The sequence below is a fragment of the Sapajus apella genome, unplaced genomic scaffold (genome assembly GCF_009761245.1).
Source record: "Sapajus apella isolate SASKATOON/1434 unplaced genomic scaffold, GSC_monkey_1.0 scaffold21, whole genome shotgun sequence".
Lineage (NCBI taxonomy): Eukaryota > Metazoa > Chordata > Mammalia > Primates > Cebidae > Sapajus > Sapajus apella.
In genome coordinates this window covers 3,808,903-3,833,614 of record NW_022436961.1, presented here as the reverse complement: position 1 = coordinate 3,833,614, position 24,712 = coordinate 3,808,903, and the positions used below count along the sequence as shown (strand labels likewise).

General features: G+C 39.9%; 1 protein-coding gene and 1 long non-coding RNA gene across 2 annotated transcripts; both read left to right on the top strand.

Moving 5' to 3' along the window:
* Nucleotides 1–4,349: 4,349 nt before the first annotated feature.
* LOC116558295 lies at nucleotides 4,350–24,390 on the top strand. The gene is made up of 3 exons (XR_004271945.1): nucleotides 4,350–4,362; nucleotides 21,183–21,190; nucleotides 23,455–24,390. It is a non-coding gene; the product is annotated as an uncharacterized LOC116558295 (long non-coding RNA).
* On the top strand, nucleotides 22,760–24,390 carry TCIM (transcriptional and immune response regulator). The gene has a single exon (XM_032288125.1). The coding sequence runs from the start codon at nucleotides 23,007–23,009 to the stop codon at nucleotides 23,325–23,327; it is 321 nt and encodes a 106-aa protein (XP_032144016.1). The 5' UTR covers nucleotides 22,760–23,006; the 3' UTR covers nucleotides 23,328–24,390.
* Nucleotides 24,391–24,712: the final 322 nt, after the last annotated feature.

Sequence of the window (24,712 nt, the reverse complement as noted above, 5' to 3'; positions counted from 1 at the left end):
ATGCTCCCCTCCCTGTGTCCACATGTTCTAATTGTTCAATACCCACCTATAAGTGAGAACATGCAGTGTTTGGTCTTCTGTTCTTGTTTCAGTTTGCTGAGAATCATGGTTTCTAGATTCATCCATGTCCTTAAGAAGGACACAAACTCATCATTTTTTACGGCTGTGTAGTATGCCATGGTGTATATGTGCCACATTTTCTTTATCCAGTCTATTATTGATGGACATTTGGGTTGGTTCCAGATCTTTGCTATCTACCAGCTTTATAATTTTTTTTTTTTTTTTTTTGAGACAGGTTCTCACTCTGTCACCTGGCTGGAGTACAGTGGCACAATGATGGCTCACTGCAGCCTCAACCTCCAGGCCTCAGGAGAGATCCTCCCACTTTAGCCTCTCAAGTAGCTTGGATACAGGTGCACACCACCAGACCTGGCTAATTTTTGTATTTTTTGTAGATACAGGGTTTTGCCATGTTGCCCAGGTTGGTATTGAACTCCTGGACTCAAAGTGATCCCCCTACCTCAGCCTACTGAAGTGCTGAGATTATAACCATGAGCCCCTGAGCTTAGACATAATAACTTTTAAAAAGGAAACAAATGATATGAAAAACAATTTTATGTTATGCTCAGAAAATTAGGGTTATTTACCTATGATTATGTGGTACATTGTGATGGAACTTGGAGGATTTTGATTCTGGAAACCTGAGTTTTGCCCACTGGAACAAACTTGATTTTTCTACACAAGCACCCTCAGTGATACTCAACACATCTGAGAGGCTGTATAGTTAGGAAACAAAATGTAATATCGGTTCAAACTAATTGAGCAGTGACATGATAAATTAGAGCATAAACCGCCACACTCATTTGAGCAGAACCTAAACTCAGTTTTGAAAATGTAGTTATTTTCCAAGTCGTAGGAAAACTCACAGTTGTTTGGGAATCTCCTGTCTCGTTCCTTAAGCAAGGGGACAGCTACATTTGGTTTAGTTGGCCTTTTTAATTCTTGAATTAACTAGTTATTGTTATCATTTCAAATATAGACCTTTGCTATAAGAATCACACAAACATATTATATATTCCTTAAATGTGAAACAAAATCAAATTTGTAATAAAGGCTTTTGTTCAGAGATTATCTGAGTTTAGTGATATTACTAAGCTCACCAAGTTCATGTGTTCATTGAACAGATATTTATATATCTTGGCTATCTTCTAACTGTTAGGTGAACCAGGTAAACAAACTTTGCACTTTCAAATATTTATATATTGTATAAGGATAGACAGATATATAGAGATGATAAATATGCATATGTAATATGCATACAATTATAAATGTATGTGTTTACTACATATGTAATGACTTAATACTGTTTCAGAGTGTGACAAATACTATGAATAAAATAAAATAAAACTGAATTATGCAATGAGGAGTTGGTTGTAGGGGAACCAACCACAAATCACTTGAAAAATATTTAAAATATATGTTACTCATCTCTCTAAACCCTGCTAGACTTTTTGTCTAATTCATGATTCTCCTTCCTCAACTGAATTTGTATGTCTTCTCTCTCTTTCATAGAGTTCTTCCCTCTCTGTTCTCTTGGGTCTAACACAGCTGGAAAATTCTGATTGAATTCTGAGTTAATTTCCCGGGGCTGCCATGTAAGTTAACACAAAGTGTAACACAACAGAAATTTGTTTGTTTGTTTTTTGAGATGGAGTCTCACTGTGTTACCCAGGCTGGAGTGTAATGGCACGATCTCAGCTCACTGCAACTTCCACGTCTCAGGTTAAAGTGATTTTCCTGCCTCAACTTCCCGAGTAGCTGGGACTGCAGACACGTGCTACCACACCAGGCTAATTTTTATATTTTTAGTAGAGACAAGGTTTCACCATGTTGGCCAGGCTGGTCTCAAACTTCCGACCTCAAGTGATCCGCCTGCCTTGGCCTCCCAAATTGCTGAGATTATAGGCGTGAGCCACTGTGCCCAGCCAGAAATTTATTTTTTCATAGAAATGTATTCTCTCTATTCTGGAAGCTAGAAGTTAGACGTCAAGATAGCAGCAGGCACATTCTCTCTGAAGGCTCTTGGGGAGAAATTCTCCTTTGCCTCTCCTAGATGCTGGTGGTTGCTGGAAATCCCTGAAATTTCTTGGCTTACAGATGCTTCACTCCAATACATGCCTTCACTTTCACACAGCCTTCTTCCCTGTGTGTCTGTGTCCAAAATTTCCCTCTTGTTGTAAGGATACCATTAACTCATTAGGGCCCACCCTAACCCAGTATGCCTTTAACTTGATTTGATTATATTTGCAAAAACCATTTCCAAATAAGGTCATATTCACAGGCTTTGGAGGTTAGGATGCCAACTTATTTTTGGGGGGAATACAATACAACCTATAGTGAATGCTAAAAGAAGGCCTCTATGGGATCCAACTTATGAGAAAAAGAGAGCCCAAGGCAGCCCTGGTGGAAAAATACTTCCATGTAAAAGACAGTATAAAAATCCTAAAGAGGGTAAGGTTAAGAGGCAGAAAGATCAATGTGACCAAAGGAGGTTGCGGGGGAAGGGGGTTGTGAGGGAGGGTGGGAAGAAAGAGAGAGAGAGAGAGAGAGAGAGAGAGAAAGTCAGGCCATATAATATGTGGGCAAGAATGAAATCACAATGAGCTTTGTAAGCTGACATATGAAATTCTGATTTTATTCCATTTAACAAGAAGCTGAATAATTTTATTTGGGGAAAAGTTATTATCTATATTTTAAGAAAACCATCATGTTTGTTGGCCAGGTGCTGTGGCTGACTCTTGTAATATCAGAATTTTGGGAGGCTGAGGCAGGTGGATCACTTGAGGCCAGGAGTTCAAGACCAGCCTGGCCAATATGGTGAAATCCCATCTCTACTAAAATTACAAAAGTCAGCCAGGCATGATGGTGCATGCCTGTAATCCCAGCTACTGGGGTGGCTGAGGCAGGAGAATCACTTGAACCAGGGAGGCAGAGGTTTCAGTGAGCTGAGATCAGGCCACTGAACTCCAGCCTGGGTGACAGAGCAAGACTCTGTCTCCAAAGAAAAGGCACGTTTGTGATTGTTCACATGAGAAACAGTGGAGCTACAATGTGGTCGTAGCAGAAGAATCAGTGGAGGAGATAAATTTTGGGAAGCTGGTCCAGCATTCAGAATTTGTGAAATGGAATGTGAGGTGGGAGGAAGAGGGGAAATGAGATGGAGGGAAAGGTGCCCAGGTGGGCATTGTTGTTATTTACTAAGATAAGATGGGCTGGGAGCCAAAGATTATGGACTACGGGGTGGAGTGGAGACTGGGTTGTAGTTTTTCAACTGTTCTTGTTTTTGCTATGTCTGTCTTCTCCATTAGTATAAATTCCTGAGTGGAGAAAGTATACTGCTATGATGCAGAGTAGGCACTTGAAAAATATATGAAAAATGTATGTTATCTGTTTCTCCAGACCCTGTTAGACTCTTCATTTAATTTATGACTTCCCTTCCTCTTTGACCCCATTTAAATGTTTTCCCTCTCTTTCATAGAGCTCTTCTCTCCCGGTTCTCTTGGGTCTAACACAGCTGGAAAATTATTCACATGCATTAAAGCCCACTTCCAAATGTCCTACAGGAAGGTGGTGGCTCTGTAGACAAAGCAGGGACCTCGAGTCATAGGAACTGGGATGGTCACTTCATCTTAGCTATCTAACGTCCTGTGCGATACTTAACTGCCCTACAGCTTAGTTACTTCCAGAGCTTAACACGTTGCTATGATCATTGCTTTAGATAATATATGGAGTATGATATTGTGGCTAAAGCACACCATGAATCAGACATGGGAGAGAGGAGGAGGGAGAGACAGAAGCCCCAACCACGACAATGATTGGTGATGCACCTGCTTGGTGAAAAACCATCGGGCTTTGCATTCAGATAGACCCAAACAAAGACCAAGTCCCTGTGTATTCATTTATTAACTGAGCCTCAGTTTCCACAAATGTCTGACTACCCACCCGTCTTGCGGGACTGTGGTGATGATTTGCAAAGTGTATGAAAAGTGTCTAGGGCAGGGCAAACATGAAATGTTACTTTCCTTCCCTCTTTCCTCTGCCCACACATGGGTTCCTGCTTGACAGGACGCTGGGTATTTATGGTAATTATCTATCTAGCGTTCAATTTCAGACAGTAATTTTTCACACAAACTCTTCTCTAGCGTTTTTCTAAAAAAGAAATGAATTCTCCCTTTCCCACTATCACCAAAATAAAGATAATTGATAACTGAGAGGAATGCCCAGGGTTATAGGAGCAAAGTTAGGAACACAACTTAACTGTTTCCTAAAATGATGAATATGTGGTCTGAACCAGAGGCAGGAGTTGAAAAGTGAGACGTCTTCTCACTTCCTGTAGTTCTCGGGAGGGTGGAGAGGGGGCTCTCTAAAAAAAACAAGTCTTAGCCAGGCACAGTGGCTCACACCTGTAATCCCAGCACTTTGGGAGGCAGAGGCAGGCAGATCATCTGAAGTCAGGAGTTCTAGACCAGCCTGACCAACATAGCGAAATCCCATCTCTACTAAAATACAAAATTAGCTGGGCATGGTGGCACATGCCTGTAATCCCAGCTACTCGGAAGGCTGAGGCAGGAGAATCACTTGAACCCGGGAGGCGGAGGTTGCGGTGAGCCGAGATCATGCCCCTGCACTCCAGCCTGGGTGACAAGAGCGAAACTCCATCTCAAAACAAACAAACAGACCTACAAACAAAAAACTGAAGTCTTGAGTTGTGCTGCAGTCATGCAAGTCTCGGAGAAACAACAGCCAACTTGCTGAAAGGGAGATTGGAGCTCTGCAGCACGTCACTCTGATCCTTTTCCCACTTCTCTTGTAAAAGACTGCACCCCTCTCAGCTCTAAAATGATCGGATGCCATGCTCACGGTATTTGATTATATGTAAAGAATCCAGCTGCAAGGTCATTCTCAAAAATACCTGCTAAGTAGACACTGCCATCTTATGTGGTTTCTGGCTCCAACGCAAGTAGAATATGCTGAACTAAGCCTGAGATTTAGGCAGCATTCTCTTATTTCTTTTCTTTTTTCTTTTAAAGTATCTTTTGATATCAGTGACTTCCTGCCAGGAGTACAAAGAGGAAGGAAGGTGAGAGAGCCAGAACAGTCGATTCTGTTTTGACAGAGCCTGGGCCTTTTGTGTAACCCTAGGGATTTGGGACTCAGAAGCATGAAGGGCCAATGGCCACGTAACCTCGCAGCTGCTCATGGTACGGCCTCTGGCTGGGCTTCCTACTTCCCCTGGACGAAGAGCTGGGGATGAACTGCAGCACACTCTGTGAACACAGAACCTGACTGGACAAAGGGGATGTCCGGGAACTTGGTGTTCCAAAGTGTCTTTAAGGTTAGACAAACAGAATGTTGGATATGAGCTGGGGACTGAAAAGAAAGAACCAGACACAGTTCAAGTGAGCAGAACTTGCCAGAATGCTGTGCACGTTTCTTTGGAAAGTCAAGTGAGCTTCAGACTAGACACTTAGCAGACCCTTGACATACACTTTGTGATTTATGAATAAATGCTCTTTATTCATAAATAGCATGGTTGGTTGTGAAATCCCATAAGGATAAATGGTTAAGCAACTGAATAGAAATTGTCACTAGGGAGGAGAGGTGACTGTGCTTTCATCGACTGCACGAAGCGGAAGCTCTGCAGTGTGTTAGGAGAAAAGTAGGCTTCAACACAAATTCCTGCTCTAAAAAGCACCACTGAAAGTTATTCTCGAAAGCACTGACTCTCTATCCTGTTGCAAAGTAGGTTTAACAGAAGGAAAAGCATTTGTTATCCAGAAAGAAGCACGCAGGAGGCTGGAGCACTAAAGACATACTTGTCCACTATCCAGATTTGCAGGGGCTCAGCTTTTGGTTTGTTTAATCTAGGCTGGGGCACCAAAAATCAGCTTATCCCTCTCACAAAAGTTCCTCAACTGTGGAGTCTAATCTGTTAAAAATGGTTATGATGGGTCAGTGGCTCATGTCTGTAATCCCAGCACTTTGGAAGGCTGAGCCAGGAGGATTGCCTAAGCTCAGGAGTTCAACACTAGTCTGGGCTACATAAAAAGGCCCTGTCTTTATTTATATATATATATATTTAAAAAAGCTTATGGTTCCAAGTCTTTGCTATTGTAAATAGTGCTGCAATAAACATACGTGTACATGTGTCTTTATAGTAGAATGATTTATAATCCTTTGGGTATATATTCAGTAGTGCGATTACTGGATTAAATGGCATTGTAGATTCTTGAGGAATTGCCAGTCTTCCACAATGAATTAATTTACACTCTTACCAACAGTGTAAAAGCTTTCCTGTTTCTCTACAGCCTTGCCAGCATCTGTTGTTTCCTGACTTTTAATAAATGCCCATCAATGATAGACTAGATAAAGAAAATGTGGTACATATACACCATGGAATACTATGCAGCCATAAAAAGGAATGAGTTCAAGTCCTTTGCAGGGACATGGATGAAGCTGGAAGCCATAATTCTCGGCAAACTAACACAGGAACAGAAAACCAAACATCGCATATTCTCACTCATAAGTGGGAGTTGAACAAGGACATGGACACAGGGAGAGAAACATCACACACTGGGGCCTGTGAAGGGGTTGGGGGCAAGGGAAGGGAGAGCATTAGGACAAATACCTAGTGCATGTGGGGCTTAAAACCTAGATGATGGGTTGATAGGTGCAGCAAACCACCATGGCACATGTATACCTATGTGACAAAACTGCATGTTCAGCACATGTATCCCAGATAAATAAAATTTTAAAAGAGGTTATGGTGGCTCCATTCTGTTTACAAAATCTACATGGTAGGACAGATGGCATAGCTCAGTCAACATTTCAGCTGAACCCATTTTAATCACTAGAGGGATTATTGAATGCAAGTAGTTTCTAAATAATTCTAAAGGAAAACTTCGAATGCAGTTAACTAGAAATAACACTTAACAAGATTTGTGAGAATATGTAGAATATTGTACTTTGAGAAGAAAAATGACAAAAGATAACACAGTAAGTTGATGTCAGTGACTTTTTATAAAGAAAAATTATGGGAAAATAAATGAAAGTCAGTACATGCTAATGGGCTCAGTAAACACTTATTTGATATTCATAACAATGTTCATGTTCATATTTGAACATTGAACATTAATCAATGTTCGAAACAAATACAAAGTTCAGAGACCATGATCCACTTCTTCTGCATCAGAGACACAAAATCTTTAATATATCCTTTTTGAGTGCTAATCTGTGAGTGATCCTGAAACATTACTGTACTAAAAGCTATTTTCTCTTCCTTCCCAGAACAGCCTTAACCCCTTCAGGCTGTCTAAAAACTTAGGTTTGTCGTACTCAAGTATAAAAGTAAGTTTCTCTCTAAAGGTACATGCTTAGATTTTACACAGTTATATGAACTTGCCTGGCATTTTTAGGTAGTCTTAATGGATGTATCAACAAATTGTAAATTAGCTCAAGGTCAGTTTTTCATGCCACGTGTTCTAAAACAGGTGACTATTGAGTAGGGAGTGTGGTTAGGTCTTGGGAGTGTATTTATCAACTTTTACCCAGAGCTACTCAGGACCTCACCCCTTACCTAACAGCGCCATTAGTGTACTCTTTCACTGTCCTCTACTCACTACCTCGGCTCTCCAGCTTCCATTTCATTATCCCTCTATAAATGGAAGAAGGAACACTTTGGGATGCTTGGAGGAGTGACTAATGGGACTAATAAACATATAAAGGTATTTGTTTCCCTAGGAGACAGCAAAGTGGATGGAAGGCATTAGAAATAAAATTAAAACTTTATTAAGTAAAATAACAAATACACAAAGAAAGGCCTGAATAAGTGTTTGTATGGTCTAAATTATTGAGACATTTTTATATGATCCTACAATTTAGTTAAAGAGATATTTTTAAAACAACTCCAAAAATGATTGTAAAGATGGTCATACAGTACTAGATTATCTATCACTGCAGGGTAGCTATGTTGACGGTTGTGTACAAAATTGCCAAAAACAGCAGCAGTAACAACTCATTATGCAAAGTTTATTAAAGAGAATGATGACTGTCTCCTATGCACAGCAGAGGAGGCATCATTAACATTGCCTAGTTGAGAGGTTTTCAAACTGCATGTTATGGCCCACTAGTGAATTCTGAGATCAGCTCCACGGGCTGGAAGCAGCTGTTCGTAAAAAATGATAGAATAGAATACGATAGAATGAAAAACAATATAGGCCATAAAGCTAGTAAGTTTATTTCTTTTTGAAATCTGTGTTTCAGTTATAATACGTACCAATTATATTTGTGCCCCCCCACCGACACACACACATCCTTTTTTAAAATCTTTTAATTTTTTTTAATCAGAGTCTCATTCTGTCGCCCAGGTTGGAGTGCAGTGGCGTGATCTCAGCTCACTGCAACCTCCACCTTTTGGGTTCAAGTGATTCTCGCGTTTCCGCCTCCCGATTAGCTGGGGCCACAGGCGCACACCACTATGTCCAGCTAATTTTTTGTATTTTTAGTAGATACGGGGTTTTGCCATGTTGACCAGGCTGGTCTCAAACTCCTGACCTCAAGTGATCTACCTGCTTTGACCTCTTAAAGTGCTGGGATTACAAGCATGAACCACTGTGCCTTGCCTGTTCTTTTATATAATAACTGAAACAAAACCATTACACTATTATAGGTGTATGTAGCTTGGTGACATAGGCTACAGGTCATAAACCAAAAATAAGATAAATAAAAATAAACACTAATCTATTCCCACTAATTATATGCCTTTGCTCTACACCTGCTTGGTGGTCATCCTGACTCTATATGCATGTGTCACTGCCTGTTCTTTCATGAACTCTGTCTTTAATTTTGCTGAGTCAGGATATGTCTTCCTGGAGCTTACTGGTTAGCCTGATTTCTATCTATCCCTAGGCGCCTTACAGACAAGCCCAGTTTTTCTTCCGCACAGTAACCCTTCAAACATTTGAACTGAGACGTGTTGTCCCTGCTGAGGTTTCACTTCCCCTCCCAAAGCATTTCAGGGCTTCAACTCAGTTGATGTTCTGAACCTTTGCTGATTAAATTTCTCTATATGCCTCGACAGTTTGGGCTCCCTGTAGTTCTTAGAAAGATAGAATTAGGTTGTCCTGCAAAGAGAAGAGCCAGATGTGGCTGCACTCTGCTCAGGAAAAGAAAATAAATAGAGGACGAGCTTCAGGAGTGGCCCTGGGTATCATTTGCAATACTACTTGTAACATGGGAAGCTCACGTAAGAAGTTCTGTTTCCCTTATGGATTCCTCTTGGAGAGTAATTGAAGTGTGCCAACGTCACAAAGCTCAGCCAGAAGCATGCATCAAGTGAGTTGGAGTGTGAGGAGTGGGAAGAGATAGTTCATAAAGACTTATTTTGGCTTTAGTCATGGATTTTAGAAACACATACACTCATATAAATACCTATAAATATCTCATGCTCACTTCCTGAGAAAAACATGCTAGTTTATGGTCACAACTGTTTTCTTTTTAAAGAAGCTATAAATACCAGGGGCTCAATATCTGAATCTGAACAGCTAATTAAAATTTTTAAAAAGAACAGCTTATCTTCCGTTCCTTTCTTAGAAAACATTTCAAATATAGACTGATGGCTTAACAAATGACAGCTGTTTCATTTCACATGCAAAAATATCATATGAAAAGAGGCACTTCTAAAAAATTCTTTTGGCTATAATACTTTTCAATAAATTTGCAGATTTTTTTGCCATATTCTAACAGAAAACCTTTGAAAATGCATTTCTTCAGATTTATTTTTTGAAATTTGTATTGCTTCAGAATTTATTTGTATTTTCTCTCTATGATCCAAAATAAATGTTAGAATTGAAATTTCTAAATTAAACTACTACTCTTTCTTATCAGCAATAATTAAAGATTGAAAATGTATTTAACAAAGTTTATTAAAAGAAAAATATTAGCTGAATTATATATATATATATTCATTGCACTTTAGGTTCTGGGGTACATGTGCAGAACATGCAAGACTGTTGCATAGGTACATACATGGCAGTGTGGTTTGCTGCCTCCATCACCCTGTCACCTATATCTGGCATTTCTCCCCATGTTATCCCTCCCCAACTCCCTACCCGCACTGTCCCTCCCCTAGTCCTCCCAAAACAGACCCCAGTGTGTGATGCTCTCCTTCCTGTGTCCATGTGTTCTCATTGTTCAACACCCGCCTATGAGTAAGAACATGCAGTGTTTGGTTTTCGGTTCTTGTATCAGTTTGCTGAGAATGATGGTTTCCAGATTCATCCATGTCCCTATGAAGGACATAAGCTCATCGTTTTTTCTGGCTGCATAGTATTCCATGGTGTATATGTGCCATATTTTCTTTGTCAAGTCTATCATCGATGGGCGTTTGGGCTGGTTCCAAGTCTTTGCTATTGTAAACATTGCTGCAATGAACATTCGTGTGCATGTGTCTTTACAATAGAACAATTTATAAGCAATTGTGACTGGCAGTTTGTTCTTGATGTGGCTCTCTTTAAGTCTGTTATTGGTGTATAGGAATGCTTGTGATTTTTGCACAACAATTTTGTATCCTGAGACTTTGCTGAAGTTGCTTATCAGTGTCAGGAGATTTGGGGCTGAGACGATGGGGTCTTCTAAATATACAATCATGTCATCTGCAAATAGAGACAATTTGACTTCCTCCTTTCCTATTTGAATACCCTTTATTTCTTTTTCTTGCCTGATTGCCTTGGCTAGAATTTCCAGTACTATAGTGAATAGGAATGGTGAAAGAGGGCATCCGTTTCTAGTGCCAGATTTTAAGGGGAATGCTTCCAGTTTTTGCCCATTCAGTATGATATTGGCTGTTGGTTTGTCCTAAATAGCTTTTATTATTTTGAGATATGTTCCATCGATACCTAGTTTATTGAGAGTTGTTAGCATAAAGGGCTGTTGAATTTTGTTGAAGGCCTTCTCTGCATCTGTTGAGATAGTCATGTGGTTTTTGTCTTTGTTTCTGTTTATGTGGTGAATTACGTTTATAGACTTGCATATGTTGAACCAGCCTTGTATCCCTGGGATGAAGCCTACTTGATCGTGATGGAGAAGCTTTTTGATGTGCTGTTGCAATCAGTTTGCCAGTATTTTATTGAAGATTTTCGCATCTATGTTCATCATGGATATTGGCCTGAAGTTTTCTTTTTTTGTTGAGTCTCTGCCACGTTTTGGTATCAGGATGATGTTGGTCTCATAAAATGATTTGGCAAGGGTTCCCTCTTTGGGGGTTGTTTGGAATAGTTTCAGGAGTGGTACCAGCTTTTCCTTGTATGTCTGGTAGAATTCAGCTGTGAACCCATCTGGACCTGGGATTTTTTTGGTTGCTAGGCTATTAATTACTGCCCTCAACTTCAGCCCTTGTTATTGGTCTATTCAGGGTTTCGACTTCTTCCTGGTTTAGGCTTGGATGGGTGCGAGTGTTCAGGAATTTATCCATTTCTTCCAGGTTTACTGGTTTATGTGAATAGAGTTGTTTCTAGCAATTTCTGATGGTAGTTTGTATTTCTGTGGTATCTGTGGTGATATCCCCTTTATCGTTTTCTATTGCTTCTATTTGATTCTTCTTTCTTTTTTTTAAATTGATCGGGCTAGCAGACTGTCTATTTTGTTGATCTTTTCAAAAAAACAGCTCTTGGATTTATTGATTTTTTTGAAGGATTTTTTTATGTCTCTATCTCTTTCAGTTCTGCTCTGATCTTAGTTATTCCTTGCTGTCTACTAGCTTTTGAGTTTTTTTTGATCTTGCTCCTCTAGCTCTTTCAATTTTGATGATAGGGTGTCAATTTTAGATCTTTTCTTGCTTCCCATGTGGATATATTTAGTGCTATAAATTTCCCTCTAGACACTGCTTTAAATGTGTCCCAGAGATTCTGGTACATTGTGTCTTCGTTCTCATTGGTTTCAAAGAACATCTTTATTTCTGCCTTCATTTCATTGTTTATCCAGTCAACATTCAAGAGCCAGCTGTTCAGTTTCCATGAATTTGTGCAGTTCTGAGTTAGTTTCTTAATCCTCAGTTTTAATTTGATTGCGTTGTGGTCTGAGAGACTGTTTATTATGATTTCCATTCTTTTGCATTTGCTGAGGAGTGATTTACTTCCAATTATGTGGTCAATTTATAGTAGGTCTGATACGATGCTGAGAAGAATGTATATTCTGTGGATTTGGGGTGGAGAGTTCTGTAAATGTCTATTAGGTTTGCTTGTTCCAGACCTGAGTTCAAGTCCTGGATATCCTTGTTAGTTTTCTGTCTCGTTGATCTGTCTAATATTGACAGTGAGGTGTTAAAGTCTCCCACTATTATTGTGTGGGAGTCTAAGTTTCTTTGTAGGTCTTTAAGAACTTGCTTTATGCATCTGGGTGCTCCTGTATTGGGTGGGTATATATTTAGGATTGTTAGGTCTTCTTGTTGCATTGATCCTTTTACCATTATGTAATTTCCTTCTTTGCCTCTTTGGATATTTGTTGGTTTAACGTCTGTTTTATCAGAGACTAGGATTGCAACTTCTGTTTTTTGTTTTTGTTTGGTTTTTTTGTTTTTTTTTGTCTCCATTTGCTTGGTAAATCTTCCTCCATCCCTTTATTTTGAGCCTTTGTGTGTCCTTGCACGTGAGATGGGTTTCCTGGATACAGCACACTAATGGTTCTTGTCTTTTTATCCAATTTGCCGGTCTGTGTCTTTTGATTGGGGCATTTTTCCCATTTACATTTAAGGTTAATATTGTTATGTGTGAATTTGATCCGGTCATTTTGATGCTAGCTGGTTGTTTTTCCCATAGGTTCATGCAGTTTCTTCATTGTGTCGATGATCTTTGTTATTTGGTACATTTTCGGAGTGGCTGGTACTGGTTGTTTCTTTCTATGTTTAGTGCTTCTTTCAGGAGCTCTTGTAAGGCAGTCCTGGTGGTGATGAAATCTCTGAGCAATTGCTTGTTCATAAAGGATTTTATTTCTCCTTTGCTTATGAAGCTTAGTTTGGCTGGATATTAAATTCTAGGTTGAAAGTTCTTTTCTTTAAGGATGTTGAATATTGGCCCCCACTCGCTTCTGGCTTGTAGGGTTTCTGCCGAGAGATCCGCTGTGAGTCTGATGGGCTTCCCTTTGTAGGTAACCTGACCTTTCTCTCTGGCTGCCTTTAGCATTTTTTTCTTCATTTTAACCCTGGTGAATCTGACGATTATGTGCCTTGGGGTTGCTCTTCTTGAGGAATATCTCTGTGGTGTTCTCCATATTTCCTGGACTTGAATATTGTCCTGCCTTGCTAGGTTAGGGAAGTTCTCCTGGATAATATCCTGAGGAGTTTTTCCAGCTTGGATTCATCTCTTCGTCACATTCAGGTACGCCTATCAAACATTGATTAAGTCTTTTCACATAATCCCATATTTTTTGGAGGCTTTGTTCATTTCTTTTTATTCTTTTTTCTCTAAACTTGCCTTCTCATTTTATTTCATTGAGTTTATCTTCAATCTCTGATACCCTTTCTTCTGCTTGGTCAATTCAGGAGTTGAAACTTGTGTATGCTGCATGAAGTTCTCGTGTTGTGTTTTTCAGCTCCATTGATTCATTTATATTCTTCTCTTAGTTGTTCATTCTCATTAGCATTTCATCGAACCTTTTTAAAATGTTCTTAGTTTCTTTGCATTGGGTTAGCTCATGTTCTTTTAGCTCAGAGAAGTTTGTTCTTAACCACTTTCTGAAGCCTGTTTCTGTCAATTCACCAGACTCATTCTCCATCCAACTTTGTTCCCTTGCTGGTGATGAGTTGTGATCCCTTGGAGGAGGAGAGGTGTTCTGGTTTTGGGTGTTTTCATCCTTTTTCACTGGTTTCTTCCCATCTTTGTGGATTTGTATACCTGTGTTCTTTGTAGTTTGTGATTTTCAGATGGAGTCTCCGAGTGGACGTCCTTTTTGTTGATGATAAAGTTATTTCTTTCTGTTTTTCAGTTTTCCTTCTAACAGTCAGGCCCTTTGGCTGTAGGCCTGCTGGAGGGCCACTCCAGACCCTGCTTGCCTGGGGATCACCTGTGGTGGCTGCAGAACAGTAAGGGTTGATGCCAGTTTCTTCTTCTGTTATCTTTGTCCCAGAAGAATACCCGCCAAATGTCAGCCTGAGCTCTCCTTTATGATGTGTCTATTTGGATATATGGGCATCAGGGAGCTGCTTGAGGAGACAATCGGTCCCTTATAGGAGCTCAAGTGCTGAGTTGTGAGCTCCATTATTCTGTTCAGAGCTGCTGGGCAGGTACATTTAAGTCTGCTACAGAGGAACTCATAACTGTATTATTTTCCCAGATGCTCTGTCCTGGGAAGGTGGGACTTTATTTATAAGTTCCTGATGTGCTGCTGCCTTTTTTCAGAGATGCCTTGCCCAGTGAGGAGGTAGCCTAATCACAGTCTGCCAGCAGAGGCATTGCTGAGCTCCATGGGCTCTGCTCAGCCACTGTGTGAACTACCTTGTGGTTTTGTTTACAGAGGTATAGTTAGAACTGCCTCAGTAATGGCGGTCTGCCTCAGTAATGGCAGACTGCCTCAGTAATAGTGGACTGCCTCTGTAATGGCGTATTGCCTTGGTAGTGATGGATTGCCTTGGTAACGGCGGACTGCCCCAGTAGTGGTGGACTGCCTTGGTCATGGTGGACGCCCTTCTCCTCATACAGCTGGACCATCCTGGGTCCAGCTATGCTTGCTGTGAAACTCTCAATCCAGAGCGTTTCAGGTTGCTGGTCTTTGTGGGTGTGGGACCGGCCGAGCCAGATCACCCAGCTCCCTGTTTCAGCCCCTTTTTTTTTTTCAGTTGAATGGGCGGCTGTGTCTTCCAGGCATTCCAGGCACCAGTTGAAATGGCCACTCTGATTTTTGTGAGTTTTTGTGCAGAGACCTGCTGCACCAGCTGAAACGGCCGTGCTGGAAACTTACGGAGCTTTTCTGCCCAGTAATCTCCTGGTCTGTGGCCTGTGGGCAGTAAAAACTTGTTTGGAAATGCAATGCTCACTCATCTTCTGCGTTCTAGCTGGGAACTGCACTCCAGAGCTGTTCCTATTCAGCCGTCTTGGATCCCACTCCAGCTGAATTATTTTTAAAAAGAGATTAATCACAACTACGGAAAAATAGAAACCTGGAATAGACCTTATGTGAAAATGAACAACTGCTAAGGAGAATGACTGTCACCTCAGTCATTAAGTATAGAAAAATGAGGCTCGGTACGGTGGCCCACGGCTGCAATCCCAGCACTTTGGGAGGCCAACGTGGGCAGATCACGAGGTCAAGAGATCAAGACCATCTTGTCCAACATGGTGAAACCCCATCTCTACGAAAAATACAAAAATTAGCCTGGCGTGGTGATGGGTGCCTGTAGTCCCAGCTATCAGGGAGGCTGAGGCAGGAGAATTGCTTAAACCTTGTAGGCAGAGGTTGCAGTGAACCAAGATCATGCCACTGCACTCCAGCCTGGCAACAGAATGAGACTCTGTCTCAAAAAAAAAAAAAAAAAGAAAAAAGACTCAATGTCAGAAAACTAGAAACAACACAGCAGCTGTTTCATCTTTGTATGTTGCTTATCCCTCTCTGGGCTAAATACTAAATGTTTTTTTTTTTTTTTTTTTTTTTTGAGACAGAGTTTCGCTCTTGTTACCCAGGCTGGAGTGCAATGGCGCGATCTCGGCTCATCGCAACCTCCGCCTCCCGGGTTCAGGCAATTCTCCTGCCTCAACCTCCTGAGTCGCTGGGATTACAGGCACGCGCCACCATGCCCAGCTAATTTTTTGTATTATTAGTAGAGACGGGGTTTCACCATGTTGACCAGGATGGTCTTGATCTCTTGACCTCGTGATCCACCCGCCTCGGCCTCCCACAGTGCTGGGATTACAGGCTTGAGCCACCGCGCCCGGCCCACTAAATGTTTTTTATGTGAAAGATTTCTAAAACTATTTAAAATCTACTTCATGCCAGCCATCATTCTGCATTCTGGATTTATGCATAAATAGAGTGAAGAAAGCTACAGGCAATATTGATTTCCTGACAATTTTTACTGAAAAAGAACAAAGAATTAAACTTAGATTTCAGATTTCTCCTCTGAGCTCTAGTTTCCAATTTCAGCTGGCTCCTTGGCTGTGCTGCAGACATCTCAGGTTTACTGTCTTACATGTCTGAACTCCATCTTTCTCCCATACCCTCTCCACCTTCACCTGCCCCCACCTCAGCCTTCTTGACCAACCTGTTCAAGACTCAACCTGGGAGCTCCATTGACCCTGACCCCACCCTCTATCCAAATCACCAGATCACATTGCGTTTACTTCCAAAATGCCTTTAAAGTAATCTGCTTGCCCTCTGAAACCACGATTGTTCTTTTTCTGTTGTTGCCTTTAATGGCCCAACAGCCAAAGTGCAAAGGGTCATTATGGAAATTAAATACTATTGCGTACGTTGTTATTTAACCCTACTATAAAGACATCCTTTTATTAAGTGCTACAGGGACTTTGAAGATAGTGAGAAAGGTAGATCCAATCCTCGCTTTTGATAGAGATAGACTTTAAATGAGTAATCCCCAAAACAAATGTATGTTTCCAAACTCGAATAAGTGCTACTGAAGAAGAGCCATGAGTATACTGGCAGGAATTAGGGAAGTCTCACTGAGCAAAGTGGCTTCAGAAGAAAAAGAAATCTAAAAACTTGAGTAGTTCTCCTTCCATGCTTCCACCTTTTAAAGACTGCTGATCACACTGGACAACAGTTTACATCTCTAACACGGTCTTCAGCACCCTGCAGCATTTGGCTTCTGCCTGCCAACATAGCCTCATCTTTCTCCTCTCCTCTTTGGTTTCTGCTCCCCATGTAGGTTGTCTTTATGTCTGCTTTTCTGTCTTCTAACTCATTCTTACCGCAGGGTCTTTGCACAGGATTTTCCTTCTGTCTCCGAAACTCCTTGCTGTGCTCTTCCACAGGCTTTCCAGGATCCAACCAATTCAAACGAAGCCTTACCTTATTTTCTCCTTTATGTCATTGGATGATTTTTATTTTCTAGCATGTATAAAAATTTTCTTTGTATAATTACATGTTTACCTATTTGTTTAAAGTCTCTTTTCTTCTTTAGACCTCGTGTTCCACAAATGCAAGGGCCATGTCAATTTCCTTCTCAATGTATGTCTGACACAGAGTAGGCATTTGACAAATATTCGTGAATGAATCTATAAATCACTAAATAAGTGCATGAAAAGACAAATGGAAGAAAGCTGCAGTCAAATCTTTAAGCTGTAGGAAATGAATAAATAATGAGTATAATCAAGAAATTATGCTATGGTAGAAAAAAACACGGAATTTGAAATTAGAAAACAAAAGTTCCGAGGTTAGCTCTTCATTTAATTAGCTCTAAGATTTTGGAAAGCTCATTTAACTTCTGTAATCTCTTGCTTTTTCATCTGTAAAATGAAGATAATACCAGTGACGTTGTGAAAGTCAAATGAGATAATATATGTGAAAGTGCTTTGTAAATTCGAACACAGCATGAATTTTTTTGTGTTAAAACAAAAATGTCCAAAGATAATTCAGTTGACATTTAAAGTGCAAATTTCAGATCGCTGGCCTCTACACTCTAGTCACATTCAGGAAATTGCCACAGAGCTAAACTACTGCACAAAGACAGCATCAAAGTAAATTCTGTCCACTTAATTTCTTTAACCTATTAATGTAATAATTAAATAACTGTTCATTGGATGTACACTATGTACCAGCCACTACGTCATGCACTAAAATTATAAGAATGCACCATCATTTTTAATTAAAAAAAATAAACCTAAGTGCAGTGCACGGCAAAAGGAGAGCTACAAAGACTCAGAAAACTCTTGCCAGAAGAGATTTTGGAGATTTTTTTTTAAATATGGAAATAAATTTAGGTTTTACACTTACCGTGGGCAGATTATTTAGTCTCACCAAGTCCAACTCCTTACTTATGTTGAAAATTAAGGTCAATAATACCTACATACCTCCACTATGGTTGTAAATAGGAATTTAGTTATATGTAGAAAACCAGGTATAGTAGCCACTTAATAAATTTTTGTTTTCCTCTTTACCTTTGCTTTCTCAGATCTATTCCTTGGACACAAAACTAATTAAGCTCATTTACTGCTGACAAATAGATACTAAATCTCTTTGTATAATGAACAAATACAGGAAAACTGATGCCTAGAAGAAAACACACTGGACCAGAAGCTGCTTCTTTCAATCAGCCTTCATTATCTTCTGTCTTTACTGCAGAAAGCACAATTCTGTAAAGTGTCCATGTGCAGTTTGTGAATCTTGCAAATACCTTTTTATCCGGTTATCCACATCATTCACTGAAAATATTTATACAAAGAAGGGAAAGAACAGGATGGCAAGAGTAAATACCTTTTCAAGCATACATAGAGTTACCTTTGGCAAAAAGCATCAGCAAATCATAACCTTAGGGCATGTGTCACATTTCTGGAAAACAGAAACGGATATTGTTTCCCTACAGATGGCCTTGTCCTCTAAACAATTTGAAACTCCTTAATCTCTCAAATTCATCTGAAGCCTTGTAGGCTTGTAGGCAGTACTCAAGGAGAGCTGTTCAATGTCATGTAAAAATATAATCCAGACTTTTTGAGGACAGAGCTTGCAGCTAATTTGAAAGCAATGCAGGATGGAGTTTGAGATCACGGACTTTAGAGTCAAGCAGCCCTAGCTTCGAGTTGTCTTACAGCTGAAGGGTTTGGCGAGTATAGTATTTTCTCATTGATGCTGTAAAAAAGTGACATGAATTTTGTGGGTTGAAACAACACAAATTTGTTATCTTATAGTTTAAGATGTCAGATGGCTAAAATGAGTCTACAGGAATCTGTTCTTTCTGGAGGATCTAGGGGAGAATCTGCTTCCTTGCCTGTTCCAGGTTCTAACTGCTGTCCACATTCCTTGGTGCAAGGCTCCTTCTTCCAACTTCAAAACAACAACCCAGCGTCTTCTCTCCTTTCTGACCTTCTGACTCCCTCTGATAAGAACTCATGATTGCAATGGCTAATCCAGATAATCCAAGCTAAATCTCCACATCTCAAGATGTTTAATTTGTTCATACCTGCAAGATCTCTTTTGCTATTTGAAGTTCCTTTTTGTCTCTATTCATAAATTTCAAGGATTAAAACATGAACATCTTATGGAGCCATGATTCTGTTTATTACAGGGAATAGACTGTTGTCTCAGTTCTCTTATCTTTGACTTAAGAACTGCAATAGTTTCTATTGCAAAGGGTCCTTACGAGAATTAAATAAAATTGCATATGCTGGCATTTAACACTAATGTAAAAACAACCTTTTTGTTAAGTGATCTTGGAACTTTGAACATAGTGAGAAAGGTAGATCCAATCCCTGCTCTTGATAGAGCCTTTAAATGAGTAATCCCTCAAACAAATGTATGTTTGGAAACTCTAATAAAAAGTTCTACTAAGAATGAGTAATGAGTAAGTTGGCAAGAACTAGGAAAGCCTCTCTGAGCAAGTAGCTTTTAGCTGAGATTATATGAATAACCAGGAATTACCTAGCTGAGATAAAGCATAAAAGGACATTCCATAAAAGGAAAAAGATAAGCAAATTCTGACAGTAGGAATGAATGTGGTGTATCCAAGGAATTTGAAGGCATGAAGACACAACAGGTCATGTTCAAAGAGGTCATGTAAAGTTTTGGGCTTATCCTAAGAGCAACAGCAAGAGTGGTTTAATCAGAGTGCTGGTTAGGAAATATGGCTCTGGGTGCTGTGTAGGGAATCTGGGGCAAGAGAGAAATCAGGAACGCCAGGAAAGTGAGTTATTTGGTCATAGTCTAGCAAGAGATGATAGAGTATTTTAGGCTGGGCTCCCGAGGAAGCAAACTCTGAGATGCAGATCAGCAGGCAGCTGACTGGTTGCAGAATGCCATTTAGGATCAATGCCTGCAGATGGGAAGGACAAAGGATTGGACAGAGGGAGATCTCAGCCTACCCTGGAAAGGCACTCTGAAGACTAGATGACCCCTTAGAGTTGACAAGGACAGGGAGAGCAGGATTTTACACCACTGTGCGGATCAGTCACTGGATATAGCTGCACCTGGAAGGGAAAAAGGGTACCCTCAGCTGATATAAACTTCTTCAGTAGGGGCAGTCCCAAAGCAGGCTGATAGCCGAGCACCCGGGAAAATCTTAGAGAGTTCTGGGTTACACATCACAGCATCCACCATATGAAGGGTTGCCATAAATGGCAATGAAAATAGAGAGAAAGTAGATGGATTTGGGAAATATTTTCTAGATAAAGCTGACAGACTTTGCCCATAGATTATGTAAAGGGAGAGAAAAAAGGGCATTATTAGGGATCATAGCCAGGTTTATTTTATGACAGAATGGATATGTATACCACATTTTTATATATTTGTATTGATTAGTTAGCTGAATAAGAGAATCTGCACTTCAGAGAACAGGCCTAGGCTGTGATCAAAATTTAGGAGTAATCAATAAATAGGACATGATAAAAAGCATAAGCCCACATAAGAATCACCTCAAGAAAGAACATAGTATAAGAAGGTTGATAAATCCTTGAGTTATGACAATAATTAAGAGAGGTTTTGTGAATCTCTTGTCCTCTGCTTGGCACATAATCAAAGCTCAGTAAATCCTTGTTGCCATAATAATAATTTTTTTTTATTTAGCAAGGGAAATGGGCTGCCACAAAGGTGTACTCTATATGCCTATAAATCTATAGCCATAGACCGCAGAACAAAGCGTTCTTCTGGAAGCCTTGGAAAAACTGGAACACACATGAGCTGCATGGTTGGAGAGTTGAACACTGGCACACCTAGAAATGTGTTTCAAGTAGGCATCCTTCAGAAAAGATCAGCCTTGGCTCCTGCTTGTCATTCATTCCTCACATCTACTTTTTCAGCAATCCTCTTGGCTTTTACCTTCACAATATGCCAAAACTGGATCAGTTCTCACTACCTCCACATTCTCCCTAGAAGCCTTCATCCTCTCTTTCCTGAATTATTTCAACATTTCCTGATGAGTCTTCTTGCCCTCCACTCCCCACTTGCCTCCTTGAAACCAATTCTTTTCTAAGAAGTGACTGTGATCTTTTAAAATTATAAGGGAAACAATGTTATTTCTCTGCTCCAAATTCTGCAAAGCCTACCTGTCTTCTACAGAGTAAGAACTAAATCCACAATCAAAGCCTGTGAGGCTGCATACATTCTGCTCCTGCCCTCTTCCCACTGCCTATTCACCCTTACCTCATCTCCATACACTCTGCCCTGCTCACTCTGCTCTGACCACATGGGTCCCTGGCTGTTCTCCATACACCCCTTGCACACTCTTCTCTTCAACCTTCTGCATTTGCTCCTCTGCCCACAGCCCTCTTCCTATGGATATCCATACAGCTGGCTGCCTCCCTCACCTCTTTTAAATCTTGTCACAATGTCTCAGTACGAGAAGCTGTGCCTGAATATCCTAGGCAAATCTCAGCCCTCTCCTTCCACTCCTGTACAAGTCTCCTTCATTTTTACTCATAGGATTCATTACTTTCTGACATCATATATGTTATAAATGTATATGTTTCTATTGTCTATTTCCCAGTAGAACATAAACTTCATTAAGGTTGAAAAAGGGGTTCTTGCATGGTTTGGTTTGGTTGGTTTTGTTTGATTTACTGTTTTATTTCCAATGCCTCGCAAAGTTCTGGCTAATAAAACAGGTTTAATAAATATTGATTAAATAAATAAGTGGATAAATGAGTGAGTGAATGAATATATAAGGAGAGTCTATAACTCAATTTTCTAGTGAGGTAACTTCCCTAATATGTCTCCCTTTATGTACTTTCTGGACTTACTTGACTAGATAAAAAGAAGGAAAAAAAGACTTGTCCTGCTTTCTTAAAGGACTAGAAAGTGGACCAGACGTAAGATCTCCAAGTCTCCAGCACCCTTTGAAGCTCATATTTAGCATATGACAACTCCATACGTCAGCGGGGACACTGGCTGGCTTGAATATTGTGGAAGGCAGGAAGAACATGTTTATATTCTTCCAAAGAAATTATTACTCTATGTCTGGGAAATGCCAAAATAAATTTGCAAACAAAAGATCACTTCATTCCTTTTGGGCACCGCGCAGGTAAAACACTTGATTAACTTTTCCTGCTGGCTTTCGGTAGCTATTGTTGTGGATATATACACAAGCCTAAGGAGATATCCTCTATCATTCATCTTATCACTATCCTCAGGTGACAACTGTCTTTAATGACTGCAGGTTAGCACTAGTGCACCATCTCTGAAAAGTCATCTTTTCAGGCTGTGTCATGTCAGCGTTTTGTACGTAAAATCCCATTCTAAGAATTGAACACACCGCAAATTATTATCCTTGGTTGCTCAGCTTTCTCTCAATAGCTCTGGAGTTGCCCCTGATAGGAATGTCCAAAGGGCACTGATGTGGACTGCCAAATGTTTGCAGTGCACTTTAATTACTTGTCTGGGAATAAAAGCTTTCCTGTGGTTAGCAGAACCCCTTGTTTTAATTGTGGTTTGTGAAGATTTGAGAGTCTAAGCAATCTTATTTATGTCTTATCTTTGTATTTTCCTGTCTTCAGCTTTTTCCTTAAAGGAAGGTCCAGCTCCATATTATCCTACTGCCACATGTGAAGTAAAATGAATACTCACAGCCCTGCCCCTAATCACTGAACACAGCTTTTCGTAACGTTTTACACTAGAACAGGATGTTGGCAACTCAACTGTTAAGTCTTTCTGTGATTATTCTTCCTTGAGATCACTCTGATGTCACCAGTGTAATTTGAGCCTGGAGCTTTTGTTCACACTTTAAATAGCAGTCCCAGAATGATTTCACTACAGACTCTCTGGAAAGCCTGGGAGCTGAATTCCGGAAGATCCCCACATCGATGAAAGCAAAGCGAAGCCACCAAGCCATCATTATGTCCACGTCGCTACGAGTCAGCCCGTCCATCCACGGCTACCACTTTGACACAGCCTCTCGTAAGAAAGCCGTGGGCAACATCTTTGAAAACATAGACCAAGAATCACTGCAAAGGCTCTTCAGAAACTCTGGAGACAAGAAAGCAGAGGAGAGAGCTAAGATCATATTTGCCATAGATCAAGATGTGGAGGAGAAAACACGCGCCCTGATGGCCTTGAAGAAGAGGACAAAAGACAAGCTTTTCCAGTTTCTGAAACTGAGGAAATATTCTATCAAAGTTCACTGAGGACAACAGAATGGATAAGGACGTTATCCAAGAATGGACATTCAAAGACCAAGTGATTTTGTGAGATTCTCACAGATGCAGCAGTTTTGCTGCTATCTTGCAAGCTTCTCTTCTGTTAGGACTCCAGAGGCTGGAAAAGGACCGGGACTGGAAAGGGACCAGGATTGAACAGACTGGTTACAAAGACTCCGAACAATTTCACGCCCGTGCTGTTACAGTGGAGGACAAAATGCTTTCAGCAAGGATTTGAACACTCTCCCGTCCCTGCAGGAAAGGATCGATGCTGATATAAGAGCCTGGACAGATGTAATGATAGCTAAAGAAAACAGATGGCTGGAGATGACATATATCCAGGGTCACTATGTCAGGCCCTAGGACTTAAATTTAAGAGGAACTTTTTTTTTTTTTTTAACCAAATAGCTAGGGGGAGGGAGGAGGGAGAGGGAGGACAGGAAGAGAGAATCCTATGCATAAATTGTTTACTGAATTTTTATATCTGAGTGTTGAAAATGTCGCCAAGCCTGAATGTTGTCTATTGGTATAGATTTTTAGAGATCAGTAATTGATTATTTATTTGCACCTAATATAATGCCTGAAAAAGTGCGTCATGTGGATGTTAAGTACAAATTCAAGAAAGTAAGATGCTTTCAGCTGCTCAGTAAAACCAATTGCCACCTTTTGGTCTGTAAAAGGTTTCTTATACGTTTCAAACAGGTTGCACAAATGTTAAAATAATGGGGTCTTTTATAAATCCAAAGGACTGTGAAAACATTTTATAATTTTTAAAAATCTGACTAATGCTAAAACGTAATCTAATTAAATTTCATACAGTTACCGCGGTAAGCATTAGGAAGTGAATTTGATATACTAAATAGTTTATAAAGAGGCTATGGTTTCTATAATTTATTTTACTGGCAAATGTCATGCAACAATAATAAATTATTATAAACTTTTGGCTTTTGGTTTGTGATGCTTGGTCTCAAAGTAAAAAATAAGATGGTAAATGTTGATAATTACAAAATTCTCTAAAGATGTGTCTTTAACAATAAAAGATAGCTTTAGAATAGCTTTATATTAATTACCAAACCTTTTCAAAACAAATTCTTACATCAAATATCTGGAAAGTTTTCCTGTCCCAATATTAAAATATAAGATATAGATACAGAAATTCATAGATTGACTCATTGGCATTGCTATTTATGTATCCATTAAGGATGAATTTTAAAAGGCTTTCTCCTTATACTTTTGAAAAATTTCTTCTATGACTACAGTAGCTATGTACATGCTTACATCTATTTCTCCCAAGCAATATATTTTGCATCTAGAATGATGACCAAGATTCTGTATATTACTACTGTTTGTTTAATATGAACAAATATAGAAAC

What these genes read in the sequence shown, in the direction of transcription:
- TCIM (XM_032288125.1), top strand. Translation starts at nt 23,007, where the DNA reads ATGAAAGCAAAGCGAAGCCACCAAGCCATCATTATGTCCACGTCGCTA.